General features: G+C 40.7%; 1 protein-coding gene across 8 annotated transcripts in view; it reads right to left on the bottom strand.

The window, feature by feature from the left end:
• The window catches only part of IFTAP (intraflagellar transport associated protein), a 62994-nt gene that overhangs the window by 32575 nt on the left and 10980 nt on the right, over positions 1-19439 (bottom strand). For 7 of the 8 annotated variants that reach the window (XM_077818551.1, XM_077818555.1, XM_077818556.1 and 4 more), the window contains one exon: positions 14098-14251. The exons of the other annotated variant lie outside the window; for it this stretch is intronic. In XM_077818551.1, coding sequence (XP_077674677.1) covers positions 14098-14203 — 106 coding nt within the window. In that variant the 5' untranslated portion in view covers positions 14204-14251. The remainder of the gene's footprint in view (positions 1-14097; positions 14252-19439) is intronic. 8 annotated transcript variants of the gene reach the window in all.

Here is a 19439-nt window from a genome sequence, read left to right as displayed (position 1 = left end):
GCCACTTATTCCCCTCACGACCATCCCTTTTTTCAAGCCAATGAAACAACTTTGTATCTCACTAGAAGACCTCTCCTAAATATCCTACAAATGAGATGGTTGGTTTCTATCTGAAGGCATCCTTCTTTTCCCCAAAATAACAGAAACAGAAAGCTGAGTAATTGGAAAAGCTTTACTTTTTTTTAAAAAAAGGATCAAAAGTTAAGCAGCCTGCTTTAAGGACTGAAAGAGAAAAGCTCCTTTTGAGAGCTATCGAGTCACAAAAGGATGTTGGTGAGCCCCAGAATAGTTTGGCCTGAAGCTCTGATTACTTAGTTAGCCAGATGCTTCCCAAGTCTATGCATTTGGCAACATAAATTTGATACATAAATGTCTGTCTCATCTCATTTTCATTTCTATTTCTCATCAGAGCTTTATGCCACTCTTACATCTCACCCCTAATATTTCTTGCTTTGCAAGAAGTGTCAGACATATGTTTTACAAAATCTAACTGAGTGTTTCATGTTACAAGAAGGCTCGACCAAAGAGAGCTTTTTTTGGGCATTTCTAAGTCACAATTTTAATACACATGAAACAAAAGTTTTTCCAAAGGTTTCTTAATGTTTCATTATTCTGCAGGAATGGTATCTTAATTTATTTTGATACCAGGCAAACTTCCAGCTGATCACTCTTACCGGGCCACCAGGACAACCAGTATCTTGTTTCAGAAATGCAACAAATGTAACACTGGAAAAGTAGGGGTCCAATCCAATTCTCAGTGCAGTCAATGAAGAAGAATCTCAGTGACGTCAATGGAAGAAGGATTAAGCCCATGCTATGTAAGGCTGACATTCTATGATCCTCCTGGTACAAATCCATATCAACGTATGAAACTGCAATGTGGCCTAGTGCATAGAGCACTGTGCTGTAACTCAGGAGACCTGGATTCTATTCCTGGCTCTGTCACTGGCCTCCTAGGTGACCCTGGGCAAGTCACTTCATCATTCTGTGCCTCTGTTTCCCCATCTGTAAAATGGGGATAATAATACTGACCTCCATTTGCAAAGCACTTTGAGATGTGCTGACTAAAAGCACTGTATGAGAGCTAGGTATTATTACTATACTGTAGTGCATAGCCACTCAGAACTTCATGGCAGCAATGAAGATAGAACTCAGTCTTCAGCTCTAAAACCTCAGCTAAAGGAATGTCTTCGTTAGCCTTATAGGGCCTATGATACATAGAAGAGCAGTTCCAATCCACAAAACATACACAGAAGCTCATTATACTATGTTGATTATATATTTTCTGGAGGCACAGTTATTCCCTTGATTTCAAAAGGAAAATCTATTCAGATCAAATGAACAAATAAGCAATCAAGTGTAATTTCAACAGATACAGGCCTTTCATCTCCACAGGTAGTATTCCCAACTCCAAATAACCAACCAGTAGCACTGTCCCTTTCCCCAAACCAAAGGTCAGGCACTCGGGTCATGTGAAGTACTGTCAGATACGTTTTTGTTGCCAAGGCCCTTCCATTCCATTTCATTTGATGAAATGTTCACAGAAGCAATGTGATGCTAGATTCACGACTGGAAAGGAAGCAAAAGTCACAGGGAAGAAAAAAATCCAAGCAACCCAGGGTAGCTGAAAATGCATGCTGCAAACAAAATACAAGATATGCTATTATGTCTGTAATGAGGCTAAACCATATAAATTGGGGATTGATTTTAACATTATGGTGGTAGCCTAGGGCACAGTCCCCCTGGGCTAGTGAGATTTACTCTTGATTTGTACATACTAGCTAGAGCAGTCCATAGCTTCCTTACCAGATTCATCTCAGTAACGGGCCTCCCCTGAAGCAGTTGCAGTAGAGATTATAAATAAGTAATTTAAAAACATTCCATCATAAACTGGACTAAACCTAAAGAAACTACATTTTGTAGACATGTTTTGGCTAAATGCTTTTGTCAGTGGTCTGAAAGCCAGCCATTTGTTTGTTCTTCCTTGTGAAGGAGATGGGGGAAGAAGGAGGGACCACATTCCAGCCAGTGGGAGGATCAGTCTGCCTTCCCCCTGGATAAGCAATAATTGACTCATTATTCACAGCCATATTTCTCTACCTTCCAAGACCCAAATATACCACACTGGCATTTATAACATGTCACAAAGGCCCAAAATAAAACACAATAAAAAGTAGCAAAGCAGGACGCCTGAAATAATGCGGGGATTCATGTATTTGACTTGCAGAAAGTCTTCCAAACTCGGTTTTACTTTTCATAATTTCCACTGCCAATATCTTAAAGCAATGAAACAACAAACAGGAATGGGTGAGTGGGAAAGCAAAATATGAACCTCTAAGGAAGTCTTGATAAGTCTATAGGGCGGAGGGAATAATGAGATTCCCTACAATAGCGTATGGCCCATCTACAACTGCTACTAGCAAATATCTCCAACAGCCAGAGCTGGGACACTAGATGCGGAGAGTTCTGAGCTACTACAGAGAATTCTTTCCCAAGTGTCTGGCTGTTGGGTCTTGCCTACATATGGCCATATTTGGGGTTGGGGTGTAATTTCCCCCAGGTCAGACAGGCAGAGATCCTGGGAATTTTGCCTTCCTCTGCAGCGTGAGGCACAGGTCACTTGCTAGTCTAACCCAGAGTAAAAGGTGGATTCTCTCTAACTTGAAGTCTTTAAATCAAGATTTGAGGACTTGCGTAACTCAGCCAGATGTTATGGGTCTAATTCAGGCGTGTGGGTGGGTGAGGTACTGTGGCCTGCAATGGTTAGGAGTCTGACTAGATGATCATGATGATCCCTTCTGGCCTTAAAGTATGTGAGGTACATAAATTATAATCAGGTATCTCTGAGAAGTAGGTGCCAGGCTTTATAAACACATTAGTATCAGAGAAGTGTATCCAACTTGATGTGCTCTCTCTGCCCATCTATCCAACCTTTGTATTGTTTAAAATAATTTGGACAGGTCATCCCATTTGGACAGGGTTCTCCTAGAGATGCCCACTGGTCACCCACCTATTTCAAAGAATAGTGAAATCAGTTATCACAAAGTCAGAGAAGAGTGGTATCAGGATTATCTGATAATTTTCTGACAGTGAAATCTATTAAATTAAATAGTAGCCAAAGAAGAATGACGAAAGCCCTATAGCTTGAAATATTTTAAAACAAGACTAGAGCCAACAATCAATATAATACTGTAGGGAATCTTTTCTGGGATCTTTCCTGACTAATCCCCTCTGTATCATATATTATATCTCCTCCTTCCATAACAAGGACATTTATGGGGCTGATTTGCCTCTCATTGATACCAGTTTTAAGACAGTGTACCTCTGCTGACTTCAATGGAGTTATTCCCAATTTATACTGGTGTAAATGAGAGGCGAATCAGGCCCTTCTAGACCTCTCCCTCATACTCCTTTGGTCTTACCCAGACTAGACCATAGGCAAACAGCAAAGATTACCTAGCTACAGATTTTCATTGAAAGTTCTACTGCAACCGATAAGGGTCTGATTCTCCTTTCACTTATGCCAGTTTTATTCTGGTGTGACTCCACTGTCCCAGACCCGTAGCTGGTGTAAATCAGTGCTCCATGAATCTGGCCAATTGATTGTGTTGGAATTACTTCTGAATGTCACTGGTATGAATAAAGAATCAAATCCTAAGTATTAGACGTTGACTGTTCTGTCCAAGTGCTATATGTTTAGTCCTTTCCTTTTGAGGTTCTTTGTCTTGTTTGTTTATCGTCCTTCAATAACAAATTGATTGCTGCTGGCAGGTACAATTCAACCACTACTGACATACCTACCTTATTTTAGTGTACCACACTACTTCCGTGTAACAAATGCAGCTCTAAATTTGCAGATGCCTAACTATTCTCTTACCATATCAATGTTTTTCCTTTTTCCTTATGTAACCTAAATACAATATCTAAAAAATAATTCCTTGTCTATGCTTTGCTTTGCATGTTGTCAGTGTTTGGACTTTGTAGAGGAAACATTTCCTGTTTGTGCCACTTTTTTGCTCATCTGACCATTTTTTAAAAAAATATATTTTTCTTCCACGGTTCAACAGTGATGTTGCTAAAAACTTTCCATATTTGAATATGCATCCACTCAGTTGAATCACAAGGCACATGTTCACCTGACCATTTCAGCTTCCTGAATGGGCAAGATCCTACCTTTTCCAACACAGAAACAAACGTCTGTGCCACAACAATGGCCAAAAACAATTCTGTAAAGGTTCAAAACATCCAAGACAAAAATATTCCGTCAGAACCTCAGCTGATGTAAATCGGTGTAGCTCCTCTATTAATGGAGCTACATCAACTTACATCAGCTGAGGATCTGGCCCAGGCAGGGTTAAAACAGTAGATCATATACGTAACTCTGGCTAAAAAAATAAAGTGAATGGTGAGTGACTATGTGGAAAAACCCAGGAGCAACTTCTTAAAGGTATATATTGTACAATTTGCATTGGACTTGAGAGTTTATATGCACATGTGGTTGGGATATAGACTCTCTCCAGAAGTTGGCTGGGAGAAATTAGCTTGCTCCCTCTGTCTACAGGGTGATCTTACCATTGCTTGACCAGACCGCAGGTGGGCCAGCTGTGGGGAAATAATTAATTCCCTCCAAAAAAAACACAGTAAGAGGGGGAAAACTTTCTTTAGGGAAAACTGGGCACAAATCTGTCAGGGAGCATCAAGAAAAAGGCTCTCAGAAGAAGATGAAGGACACCTAAGGGTAATTACCACTTCTTCTCTTAAACTTGACTGACAGAGCCACAGTTTAGATCTTTACTTTCACCTTGACTGCAGGAAGCCTGGTGTATTTGTCTTTGGTTCCTAAAGGCATTCATTAAATTAACTTTTCTGTTTTATAACAAAGCCTACCACAAGCTTTTAAGCTCTACTTGAGAAGTTAGAATCCTTCTTTGCTTCCCCAGCACAATTCCTAGCTGCTAAACATGTATATACACTGGGAACTGCCAAGGAAAGAGAGACAGTAGAACGGTTGAGTGATACGCTAACAATATTCAAATAAGAACAGAGACTGGCTTGAAAAGTTGTATGTAGATCTCATAAAGGTGGAATTCAATAAACTGGTAGATATCTCAGCTGTTTTCATTAAGCATTGCATGTATTGTCGAAATTGGATGAAATTTAAATGGCCCAATCACCTGACACTAATAGTTCCACACAATTTCTTTCTCCCATACCAATTACTATCATAGAAAATATGAGACAAGCAGGGAACAGGATAAAAAGAAGAAACAGACAAGATTTTCAAAAGTGATTAGTGATCTGGAGTTCATCAATTTTGAGGTGCCCAATTTGAGACACCTTGATTTAGTTTGGGAAATCTTGGCCAGTGTGTCTAGTGTCTACTGCACAAGACTGGGATTATGCTCCTGGTTTTCCCACAGATCCACAATATGACTTTGGGAAATTTTGTTTACCCTGTGCTTCTATTTGCCCATGTGTAAAAGGGAATGATAATATTTCCCTATCTCACCTGGTTGTTATGAGGCTTAGCTAATTGACATGTACAAAGCATTTTGGTATCATTGGTGGAAGAGAGCTCTGGCAGACCAAACTATTGTTACATACTATGTATTACTATTTCATAAATAGGCATACTACACAACCATACAATGTATAAAACAGTAGAAAGAGATTTATAGCAAAATATCCAAACCAGAAATGACTTAATCTGCTCTAAAACTTTCTTTCTGGAAATAGAAAAAAGTCAGTTATGCAACCAAGCTAGCAATGTTTTATCTTTTACAATTTAAAACAAAATAATAACTTTTTTAAAAAATTGTTTGATTATAATATGTAGAAATCCCACACAACAGCAAGAAACAATTGCTGACATGCACTTTTGAGAGGCAGTGTCATTCAATGGCCATTAGCATCTACCACACTAAATCTGCCCCGACCCACTTTGCAAACTTAGGCTAATAACTTTCCTACTCTTGGCCTCAGTTTCCCTGTCTGTAAAATGGAGATAATGCTATTTACCTTCCCTTGGTAAATATTTTTAGATCTAAGGATGAAAATCAGTCAGAGGACAGATAAGCTATTATTGTTGCAATATGAATCTATTACAGCCCATTGTATCCACATAGCTGTTTTTTAACTTCAGGACTCTGTATGATATTTGCTTTTACACCATGATGAAAGAGATTACATAGAGTTTGGGTAGTGAATTTATGATCAATAGAAAACTGCAACCCTTTTTTTCTCCCCACCAATTATTTTCCAATGATCCAGCAAAACTCATCAATAAAAAGCTCTGAATTGAGGCTGTTTCCCTATTTCATGCCCTGCTTAAATTCCCTGGGGATGACAGATTAATTTAATTAGTTTTATTGAACTGCCTAGTTGCTTTTATTGGCAAAACCACTCACACGAGGTCTACTACAAATTTCTCTTGGGGTTAATGGCATCCTATTGTTCCATTTTTTAAATTAAAGTAAATTTATTGCTGTCCCTTGTGTTATTTTCAGCCGTGCTTCATGCTGTTAAACTCACATGTGTAAAGGACCTTCATAGCCACTTATGCTGAAGTTTAAACTTGTTGTTTTTTTTAAACGTGGTTAACGAAAAAAAGGAAGCAGACAGATATTGCTAAATGGAGTGTGAACTAACTACACCACTCAACATCCACTGGGGAATTAAAGTAACCTGATCACAACAGCACAGAAAATGCCTCTTAAATGCCACCTGGAAGCACAAAAGTGGCCGGTCAGTTTCCAACTTCCTCTGCTAGCCAGCCTGCTGCTGGGTGCAAAAGTATCAAAACAACAGTGTTGAGGGTCAAGGTGGGTGAGGTAATATGTTTTATTGGACCAACTTGTGTTGGTGAGAGGAGAGACAAACGTCTCTCTCACCAACTGAAGTTGGTCCAATAAAAGATACTACCTCACCCACCTTGTCTCTCTAATACCCTGGGACCAACAAGGCTACAACAGCACTGCAGACAGCATTGGGGTGTCATTCTATTAGCACACAAAAAGGACTTAGTTTTCTTAATGCATCTGATCAAAAATCAAAGATCCAAACTAAACCCCTATACTTGGAATGTGAATTATAGAACATATAATAACTATAATGGACTGAAATATCGGGTTTCAGAGTGGTAGCCGTGTTAGTCTGTACCAGCAAAAATAACGATGAGTCCTTGTGACACCTTAGAGACTAACAAATTTATCTGGACATAAGCTTTCGTGGGTTAGAACCCACTTCATCAGATGCATGGAGTGAAAGTACAGGAGCAGGTATAAATACATGAACAACGCTTCCTCAGTTCTCATCCCCTTACACTCCTACTCTACTTGCACTACACTGATAACATCTTCATCATCTGGACCCATGGGAAGGAGGCCCTTGAGGAATTCTACCAAGATTTCAACGATTTCCACCCTACAATCAACCTCAGCCTGGACCAGTCCACAAAAGAGGTCCACTTCCTAGACACTACACTGCTAATAAGCGATGGCCACATAAACACCACTCTATATTGGAAACCTACTGACCACTATTCTTACCTACTTGCCTCCAGCTTTCATCGAGACCACATCACACAATCCATTGTCTACAGCCAAGCTCTAAGATACAACTGCAGTTTCCCTGATCCCTCAGACAGAGACAAACACCTACAGAATCTCTATCAAGCGTTCTTAAAACTGCAATACCCACCTGGTGAAGTGAAGAAACAGACTGACAGAGCCAGAAGGGTACCAAGAAGTCACCTACTACAAGACAGGCCCAACAAAGAAAGTAACAGAATGCCACTAGCCGTCACCTACAGTCCCCAACTAAAACCTTGCCAGTGCATCATCAAGGATCTACAACCTATCCTGAAGGACGATCCCTCACTCTCACAGATCTTGGGAGGCAGGCCAGTCCTCGCTTACAGACAGTTTCCCAACCTGAAGCAAATACTCACCAGCAACTACACACCACACAACACAAACACCAACCCAGGAACCAAACCCTGCTACACACCCCGTTGCCAACTCTGTCCACATAGCTATTCAAGGCACACCATCATAGGACCTAACCACATCAGCCACATCGTCAAGGGCTCATTCACCTGCACATCTACCAATGTGATATATGCCATCATATGCTAGCAATGCCCCTCTGCCATGTACATTGGCCAAACCGGACAGTCTCTATGCAAAAGAATAAATGGACACAAATCTGACATCAGGAATTGTAACATTCAAAAACCAGTCAGAGAACACTTCAATCTCTTTGGTCACTCGATTACAGACCTAGAAGTGGCAATTCTTCAACAAAAAAACTTCAATAACAGACTCCAATGTGAAGCTTCAGAACTGGAATTAATTTGCAAACTGGACACCATCAGATTAGGCCTGAATAAAGACTGGGAGTGGTTGGGTCATTACAAAACCTAAACCTAATTTCCCCAATACTAATTTCTCCCTTCTGTTACTCACACCTTCCTGTCAACTGTCTGTAATGGGCCACTCTTTTACCACTTCAAAAGTTATTTTTCCTCCCTTGGTATCCTGCTGTTAATTGATTTATCTCATTAGACTGACCTCACACTTGGTAAAGCAACCCCATCCTTTCATGTATTTATACCTGCTCCTGTATTTTCACTCCATGCATCTGGTGAAGTGGGTTCTAACCCACGAAAGCTTATGCCCAAATAAATTTGTTAGTCTCTAAGGTGTCACAAGGACTCCTTGTTCTTATAATGGACTAAACTTAAACACAGTATCCAAACATCCTCAAATTCAAATTCAGATCAGAATTTAACTACTGACAGCCTCTCTATATATAACAGGCTAATCCAGATGCTGGATCAAAACACCTCCACATTTTCAGAAGAGTGATTTAAAATCCAGATGCAAATTTTGCAGCTTGGACCATTTCTAATTTTTCTCCGTGTTTCTGTGGAAGGGAGGAAGAAGATATTTTCTGCTCTAGTGAACTTCCCATTCCACTCTGAAGTTAGAAAAACAAGCAGATGCTGTCTTATTATTTTGTACCAGCAGATTTCAAAACATGTTTTTAAAGCTGGAAAAGGCAGTTAAAATATGTGACTTTTTTTGCTCAAATTGAAAGAGATGTGGGGCATAAATCAGCTCTATTGAATGGTCAGTATTGAAAATATCACTCATCTTCCAACCTAAATAAAGCTGTGTCACCAGTTCTATTGTAAACCCGCTTTTCGCATGCTTCTAACTCAGGCCCTGATCCTGCAACTGGATCTCTGTACCCACGCAGAGCTCCACTGACATCAAGGGGATTTCGCCAAGCCACGAAAGTCCATCCAAATGGGTCCAATTGCACTATCAGAGTATTGTTGTTAATATTTGCTCTGCACTGAAACTTAAGATAGAAAGGTCCTACAGCCTGGAAGTAAATGTTAGTTTTTTATTTCTATTTCATCAATTACATATTAAAAATTTAAGTGCAAACGAATCAAAAGAAATGCATATACTAGCATGAGCACAACAGGTTACAATGAAACTCGGAAAAATATAAACAAATACGTTAAAAGAAATATTATCTATAAAAGAATGTTGCTTTCCACTGCCTTTATTATGGATTTACTCAAATCCCATTATATAAGCAGGCAGTTGTATTCTGCCCATGCTGAAGCTTCTGAGAGCCCTTCAAGGAGAACACAGGAGTTTCTTTTTACCAGAAACAAACTAACCACTAGACTATATTGCCTGTCTGAAGGTCCATCAATGCCCTAAACGTTACATGCCCCTTGTTAATGCTATCTTTAGGATGAAGGAGACACCTGGGACAGTAATTCACAGGAAAACCATAGGACTTACTGGAGCTGCAATTTAGCCTTCAAGTGTCTACCCACTATAGGGGTCAATAAAAATTATTACAATCTCTACCAATTAAGCATGGAGTGCTGCCATGTATTGTCAATTTTTTAAAAGATGATATATTAAAAAAAATCTAGGTCATCTTTTGTAGGAATGCTGACCTTTAAAATGCTGAGTTCACTCTTTTTTAAATGACATTTAACCATCTGCCGTTGTTATCTGATCTGGTAGAAGTGAGGTATGACACTTGGTTTCTTGAACCCTCACACTGCCACCAGTAGTATGCATGTAGTAATATCGATTCAAGCTAGCTCTGCTTAGGAATCCCAAAATTAAAAATTTTTAATTTCTTGTACTAAACACCTGGCTTTTTCCCCAAGCAAGTTAGCATGGCTTCATGGGCTACTTACAACAGACAGAGTTACCACTACATAAATCACACAAAACTGTGGAAACAGGCCAAGAATCTTAGCCTTCCACTCCAAAACTATAGACCTGGACCACTTGAGCTAAAGGAGAATTTCCTTAACTAGGAGTAGTAATAGATCCTCTACCCTTCCTGTAGAGCAGCCAATAGAGGGTAACATCACACATTCAGATATATATATATATATAGACAGTATTATAAAATATTAGTTTCCTTTTATTGGGATCATAGCCTTTATCATAGCCATAGAAAATAGGAAGTACCAAGGTCCATTAATACTCAGCTTTCTACAATTCCAAGAAACAGGTTTTGGAATACAAAACCAAGAGATGACCCCTACATGCATACAATGGGACACTCCTGGGTGACATACTTGCCGAAAGGCCCCTTCCTCTGGATCTCCCAGTGTATTTTGTCTTGCCTGTCTGTTTAGATCATGAATTCCCAGGGACAGAGATTATCCATTTTTCAGTGTTTTGTTGGAGCTACTGATGCTTAGCAAATAAGGACAAAATAATGTATTAATAATAGGCAGATAGTGCCTTACAGGATGCTTGAGTGATAAAATAAAAAACCTCTAGGAAAAATTTTCTCCTGACCCCAAATCAGGAAGGCAGTTTGACCCCATGCACATGAACAAGAATCAGCATGAGTAAGTATCTAAACACACAGACACCCTGAGATACCAATGGGACCCAAGTAACTCTCTGTGATTTGTTCCCCTAATTTCCCAGCAGTCTGACCACCAAAGAGCCATTAGATGGGGATCACTTGCAAGAAAAATTGTTTTTAAAAAGATGTCCATAGTCCACATTTTAAGAATGTGTGTATACCTAAGTATCTCAATTTGCACACACAAGGGCATATTTGAGTATGTAAATAGGTACTTAGAGGTCTAAAAATGTATATGTGAAATTACTGAGACTGCAGACTCAAACTAGGAATTTTCACATGTACATGCCTGGTTTGCAAAAGTATAATCACGTTTACAGTGCATGCAAATTTAATCATACAAATAAATGTGCAAAACATCAGCAGTCTTTTATTTTTACATCTGGCCGAACAAGGGACTTGAACTGGTGCTGACCTAGAAGCGAAAAGCTCTGAGCTTCATTGTCAGATATACCTTGAGCTACCCCAGTTGCCCTTTTCATTAAAATCCAAATGGCTCTTTTTCACGATTTTGATTTCCAAAGAAAGAAAATAGGAGTCAAATAGTTTAAAATGCATTTTTGCACTGTTCCAGCTCTTAAGGCTTTGTGCTTTAAGTGGAATTTTTGCAGGTCATTAGTTTATAATGTGAACCGGTGCCTCTGGGTATTCTGAAAGGGGGGGGAGGGAGCAACCCAAGTTATTTTGTTTAGAAATGCAGTTTCCTGGGCTGGTACAATCATTTATTTCAGCTAGAACTTCAGATACGTTTTATACACACATTTAGAGCCAGATGCTGTGTTGAGAACCAAGGTGAATGAAGTACATGCTGTGGCTTTCTGCAAGCGATATGCACCCTGTGTCTTGGATCTGAGCTCTCCCCAGTGTAACAGCTGTACATAAAGAAGTTTGTTTCAGACCAGACCCTAGTATTAACCCTCTTATCTGATACCGCCAGTGTCTCACCTTCTCGCTAGTCTTCTGGGAGTGGGAAGGCTGGCATGGAAGCACTGCTGAGACTGTTTCCACTCCCTGACTGATTTTTCTGCTCTAGTGCCTGTGAATGACACTCAGTTCTGCCTGACAGACAAGGACAGAGCAGGGTTCTGAGTGCCAATCAATGGAGCATGCCGCATGGTGTAATTGGAAAATACTCTGCTTCTGGAATAAGATGAAAATATCACTCTTAATAGAAAGCTGTGGCCAAGAGCAATGTAATTGGGGAATATTAAATTGACATACTCATTTTGTAAGGCTAATTTAAAGAACCCAGGGGTGCAGTTTTTACCAGTGACGAGCCTGAGCTATAGAGTTTGAATCCAGATCTGAACTTTGCTAGAGTTTGTGGGTGTTTGGATCTCGAAGACTGTTTCAGCTCTACCAACTATGCTTACTTCATTCAGAAAGCATGAATGTCTGAAGAAACACTTTAGCTTTTCATTCACTAGTCTTCCTTCACCATAAACAAATCCTTCCTTATCAATTGTCCATCTAAGTTATCCATATGACCAGCTCAGTGCATAACACAGATTGCAGAACACATGTAATCAGCATTAATAATGCCAATCAGAGTGTCTGAATAACACAACAATGAGTAAGGAAATTTTTAGTAAATTTCACAGCAGAGAGGAGGGGGGAAAAAAAACAGTTAGTCCCAGAAAGGTCACCAAACAATATAGTTTTTTTCTACAGCATACACAGGAATACAGTGCAGATAGTGAAAGGTGAGACCCAGAGGGTAAGGGATTGGAGAGAGAGCCCATCACACATTCACCCTGCAGCGGCAGCTCTTGTACCTTAGGGCTGGGCCCAGCTCCCCGCACCAGGCATTGTGACTTGTCTTACTGGGTCACGGCACCACTCAGGTTTGGCCCCACCCCCACCTCCAGCCCTCCTACATGGAGATGGAGTGGCAGATAGGCTGAACCTGCGCCCCTGTGCAGCAGTTCGCAACACCATTTGGTTTGGGGACCCAGCCAAATGTGTTTTTAGCAGCCATTTCCAAGATTTCACAAACTTTACAGTGGCCATGGAAAGCACGAATTTGAATAATTTCCATGCCAAAATCATAGCCCTAACCATGAGTCACAAGGCATCTTTTATTATTGTGTATCTTCCTTGGGTTCTTTATTTTTCGTGCATTCAAATTTTTGGTCCCCTCCTTATTAGTGATAAACTCAAGACAGGTATTGAATCACGCAACAAAATCTGACTAATGTGGTCAAAATTGATCAAAATAAAGGAACAAAGTTTTGCTATTTTTATTAACATTGTTCCTGAGGGGTTGATCAAATCAATCAGAAAGTCAAACCAACCGGCAATTGAATTCAGTGAAATGCACTATACTTTGTGGTCAAAATTTTCAAACATGGGAAAACTAAATCCATATTAAGAAAAGGAGGACTTGTGGCACCTGAGCATAAGTGAGCTGTAGCTCACGAAAGCTTATGCTCAAATAAATTTGTTAGTCTCTAAGGTGCCACAAGTCCTCCTTTTCTTTTTGCGGATACAGATTAACACGGCTGCTACTCTGAAATAAATCCATATTAGGGGACCTACATAACAATGATCTGATTTCAGAGGTGCTGAACGCCCACACCTTCCACTGATGTCGCCCAGGGTTGGAAAGTCTAGCCTGCACTCTTCCAAGCAGCCTGCAATCTTCTACCTTCCTAAACTCACTGAACTGCATGCCCAACAAAGATTCAGAACTTTTTACAATACACATCTAGCATTATGTCAAAACCAATAGCCTATAAAGCAAGTGACGTAAAGTTGTGGGTAGCAGTGTGGTTGTGAATTCCACCGGCACTGTATCTTAAAAACACAAAAAACCTAGCCAACCTATTATCATTCCACTAGTACCTGGAGACCCCAACCAAGACTGAGACCTCATCGTGCTAGGCACTGTACATACAGAGAGAGAAAGAGAGAGAGACAGTCCCTGCCCCCAAGAGGTTATAATCTAAATAGATACGGCAAACAAAAGGTGGCACTAACAAAACTAAGGCACAGAGAGTTGAAGTGACTTGCCCAAGGTCACACCGTAGGTCAGTGGCAGAACCAGTGGCAAAACCCAGGAAAGAACCCAGTAGAGCACCCTATCCACTAGATAACACTGCTTCTCTTTATGCTTACACTCTCTCTTCCTTTCTCAATATAATTTGTTATGGGAAACTCTAGAAGCTGACATACCTTTCCAAAGATAAGTGAACATGCTGAGAAATTCTTCATATGTCTGCTCCTGGCTATTAATAAACCGATAGAGGATACTGTTGTTTGACGGTTGCTTTTCCATCATCCACAACCATGACAGTCAAACAGGCATACCTGTTCTAAGCGGATTCTTCTGCAATGAAAAAAGGGAGAACTATATATAATAACAAAGCCTTTTTTATTCTGCAAGCAGAAAACAAATCAGAGGGTCTTTTAACTTCAGAGGGAGTTTCTCTAGTTAGCATAGAGCAGGTAAGCACTGGAATTCAGAGAATCAGCTATTTCTCTCCTTCTGTAGGCCGTGATTCCTTCACTGGGGTTCCTGGGAGGCACAGGGAAAGGCTTTTGTAGGATTAGAGCCATAGTTATTTCAGGCACATTTAGATGACAAGTAGTGGCCTATCTGAATCCTGGGAGAAAGAAAGTGTCTATCCATAGAACAGGTACTACATGGGAAGTGCAACAGTGCTTGTATCTCCCAGAATGTCCTACCAAAGTGCTTCCATCCTGTTCAGGAGGGACTATGTCTAAGTAGTTCAGTCATACTGCCTGTCCAACCCTTACTTTCTTTGCTGAGAGGGTGCCACTTAGCACTAGCTGTGGTGCTGGATTTTAATGATAGGGACACGTGTACACAGGGAACTTGGACTGAATCCACCAGCTCATTTCATAGGTGCATCTTGTACTATATTCTCAAAGCCACTAAACCAAGCTTTGGAAGAATGTGATATTACATTATTATTTATTTGTATTGAGGTAGAACACAAAGGCCCCAATCAGCACAAGGGACACATTGTGGAAGGCAAAGAATAAATGCCAAGGGACCTCCACGGACAATGCTCTGCCCGTCTCCAGGAATTTAACACTCTGGCTAGACAGCTGCAGCATTCCAACTGATCTTGACTCTTTCAACAGGGCATAGGAAAGTGACAGCCCCTGAGACAGTTGCATTTCAACTACATTGAAGTTAATGTTGTACAGTGCTATGTATTATTATTATGGAAATTCAGTACATATGGGATCCGATTACCTAAAGGAGGGAATCCAGGCTAGCGTGCACACATGCATACAGTAATTTCTACATTTTACGGCAGACCCACACTCAAGTGGCCATGTGGGAGCCTAGCTGTGCATGTGTAACTACCCAGTTTGTATACACAATTTTTATAGATGTGTATGCATATTAAGCGTGCAATTATGCACAATTTTTTTCACGCTGCCCATGCCTTCTTGCCTTTTGGAAATGTGGTTGTTAATTTTCAGGGGCGTTAAGAAATAACTTTAGAGGTGAAAACCTGCTCCACTGAAGTCAATGGCAATACTACCGTTCATCTCAATGGGGCTACGTTTATTTATCCCTTTATTTTGGATTTGCAGTTAAAGCAAACCCAGAACATCCAAACCACAGCATCAAAATAACCGTGAAATCTAACTCTGTCGTGCTGTTGATTGTCACAGGAGGTGATTGTTCTGAAGTTTAAAATAAACCGAAACACATAGAGCCCAAAACACAGAACTTTAAGTTTCACTAAAAACAAGCTAATATTAACCACTCTAGGCACTGACCGAGCAGATAATCATTTACCAGACGGACAACGTGGTTTATGCAAATACTAGTGGTTTTCAAGGGGAAGCAATGCTTTTTTTTTATTTTTTTCATCACTCTTCAGTTATTAGAGTCACTACTCTAAGTAAATATCACTGTGCAAAAGGCTAAAACTTGTAAGAACTTATGAAAGAACCTCATTTGTTAATCTAAGATCTAAATACTAATGACAATGCTTTGCCCTTCTGCAGCACCTGCTAGCTAAGTATCTCTACGTGCTTTTCAAACATGAATGAATTCAACTCACAACCCTCCTGGGTGGTAGGTGCCAAGAAATATTATCCCCCTTTTACAAACAGTGAGTTAAAGTGATTTGCCAGTGAGCTAGTGGTAAAGCTGGGAATACAGCCAATTTCTCCTAATGACCCTTTGCTCTATTATATGCTAGTATCTTAGACCAGTGGTTCCCAACTTTTGAACATAAGGTAAGAGCATAAGAATGGCCCTACTGGGTCAGACCAAAGGTCCATCTAGGTCAGTATTCCGTCTTCTGACAGTGGACAGTGCCCGGTGCCCCAGAGGGAATGAACAGAACAGGTAATCATCAAGCGATCCATCCCCTGTCGCTCATTCCCAGCTTCTGGCAAACAGAGGCTAGGGACACCATTCCTGCCCATCCTGACTAATAGCCATTGATGAACCTATCCTCCATGACTTTATCTAGTTCTTTTTTGAACCCTGTTATGGTCTTGGCCTTCACAACATCCTCTGACAAAGAGTTCCACAGGATTACTGTGCGTTGTGTGAAGAAATACTTCCTTTTATTTGTTTTAAACCTGCTGCCTATTCATTTCATTTGGTGACCGCTTGTTCTTGTGTTATGAGAAGTAGTAAACAACACTTCCTTATCTACACCAGTCATGATTTTATAGACCTCAATCATATCACCCCATAGCCGTCTCTTTCCGAGCTGAAAAGTCCCAGTCTTATTAATCTCTCCTCATACGGAAGCCATTCCATACCCCTCATCATTTTTGTTGCCCTTTTCTGAACCTTTTCCAATTCCAATATATCCTTTTTGAGATGGGGCGACCACATCTGCACACAGTATTCAGGATGTGAGTGTACCATGGATTTATATAGAGGCAACATGATATTTTCTGTCCTATTAGCTATCCCTTTCTTAATTATTCCCAGCATTCTGTTCGCTTTTTTGACTGCTGCTGCACACTGAGTGTATGTTTTCAGAGAACTATCCACATTGACTCCAAGATCTCTTTCTTGAGTGGTAACAGCTAATTTAGACCCCATCATTTTATATGTATAGTTGGGATTACGCTTTCCAATTTGCATTACTTTGCATTTATCATTATTAAATTTCATCTGCCATTTTGTTGCCCAGTCACTGTAACTCTTTACCAAACTAAGACACCAGCTGTGTTCATCAGTGACTTCCCCATCCCCAATGGGGGCTGCGGGAAGCAGCGCAGGCCGAGGGATGTGCTGGCCGCCACTTCCCAAAGCCCCTTTCGGCCTGGAGCAGCAAACCGCGGCCAGTGGGAGCTGCGATCAGCCGAACGTGCAGACACGGCAGGTAAACAAACTGGCCCGGCCCACCAGGGCCGTGGGCCAAAGGTTGCTGATCCCTGAACTAAAGATTAGGCCCAAGATGTAGTGTTTCAATCTGGATACAAACTTTCCCTAAATTTCCAGGGGTCTACTGCAGGCCTAGTAACATTAGGAGTTGGTGACTAGGAAGAATCAGGTGGATTCTTTATAGAAGCATAAGGTTCTATCAATCATAAAAAACCTCCAGTTTTCCAGATCATGAAATATGCAGATAGCTTTGCGTGTGGATTCTACACCCAAATGATCTGTTCATTCTAATTCTAGTCACTCTGGAGAAGTTTGGGGTTCTACGTTGCATGGGTCTGGATGATAAGGGTTGAGACTTGGACTATTACCATTCTTGAAATTGACAAGTTGTACATGACTGGAAATGTGTTAGGAAAACTGTCCCAACACTATCTACCTACGTTCTCATACTGGCATATTTTTACTCCATTGTGGCTTCCTGCTGCATCCCTTCTACACCAGTCCCATGTCTCTCTTAAATAAAGACCATCAGTTGTTTCAGACTGTGTCAGCCCTGTGCAGAAGTTTTGTGGTGCAAACAAGGGAAACCAGGCTGACCAGCAAACTCTCATTTTCATTTTTGAGCTAACCCATATCTGAACCCTTCTCTCCAAAAGCGAAAGGCTAGTGCATTCATACAATTCACAATATACAAGAGGCACCGAGCTGAACTCATATCAACAAAGCAACTGAGTTTCCCTTAGCTTAACATTCTGGATCTCCTGATGCTTGAGAATCCTTCAGGATTTCTACATTTGATGTGCCATATTTCTCGGGATGCAACTTTTTAAGGATTTGTTACGCTGTGGTACCTCCACCCAATCTAGAGGAAAAGAGACAACACAGAACCAGAAAGTTGGCAGGGACTGAAGTCAATTTTTTGTGTTGCAGAGGAGAGAATCACACTGAAGGAAGAATAGGGGCATACAGAGCCTTTCAAAGGAGGATGGCTGAGCAGTAAGATGCTCAATGACAGTCCTGAGAGACATGAGTGAGTCTTGCTCAATCTCACAGTGAAAGGCCACCACCAGTTCACCCAGCTGTAAAACAGATACCTGATCTATTGGGCTAGGGCAGTTGGACATGATGCTGGCTACATCACTCCCTTGTGTATTGTTAGCTATGACATGAATGTGCCTGAATCACACGAGCCTGATGACCCCTTGGCTTGGGGGAACTTTGACTGCTAGGTCACCAGTTCAAATCTAGCTCAGGTTGGTATCAGCCAAAAGGCACTGTTGCATGACAGCTGTTTGGCTGCCTATGTAAAATATGTTGGTGAATTAGTCCAATTCCTAGTGGAATGTTGCTGTTGCTGACAGTCTCAATAATGAGAACAAGGCCTGAATGGACCATGGTGACTGATATCATCCTTTTTCTCCCCAGAGGCGGTCCCTCCAATACATCAAAGGAGTTATGAAGTTGCTCCTTGGGGGAAGCAGATGTCAACGACTCCTGAATCCTTTCCACTTGTTAGAAGCTCTGTAGGGAAAGTATAACTGGGTTCAAAAAATAATTAGGTAATTTCATGGAGAATAGGTCCCTCAATGGCTATTAGCCAAGGTGATCAAGGATGCAACCCCATGCTCTGGTGTCCCTAAACTTCCAACTGCCAGAAGCTGGGACTGGATGACAGGGGATGGGTCACTTGATAATTGCCCTGTTCTGTTCATTCCCTCTGAAGTATCTACACTGGCTACTGTCAGAAGACAGGATACTGGGCTAGGTGGGCCATTGGCCATACTGACCCAGTATGGTTGTTTTTACATTCTTATGAATAGTAACAGAATAAGAGTTTCTGAAAATGATGAAGCAGAAACCAATTTTTTTCTTTTAGAAAAATTCCTTTCCTGCTCATCCATCCAAGTTACAGTAATGAGGTCACTTCAGGCTATCATTCATTAAGACTTGCTGATCATCAGCAGATTGTGCAGAATCAATTTTATTTCCCAAAATGTAGTCTTCCTCTCAGCTGTATAAACCAGACCAGAAATGTCTGCAGTGAATCCCAGAAGCAAGTTGGCTGAGTATTAGCATGATTTCAATTACACAGTTATTAATTCTACTAAACAATGAAAAATGTAGTAGCTATGAAACATGGATTTCTTGTTTTATACAGCATTTTTGAGTACTTCATTAT

The sequence above is a fragment of the Eretmochelys imbricata genome, chromosome 6 (genome assembly GCF_965152235.1).
Source record: "Eretmochelys imbricata isolate rEreImb1 chromosome 6, rEreImb1.hap1, whole genome shotgun sequence".
NCBI lineage: Eukaryota > Metazoa > Chordata > Testudines > Cheloniidae > Eretmochelys > Eretmochelys imbricata.
The sequence above is the reverse complement of the archived record's forward strand: the minus strand, read 5'-3'. Positions and strand labels throughout refer to the sequence as shown.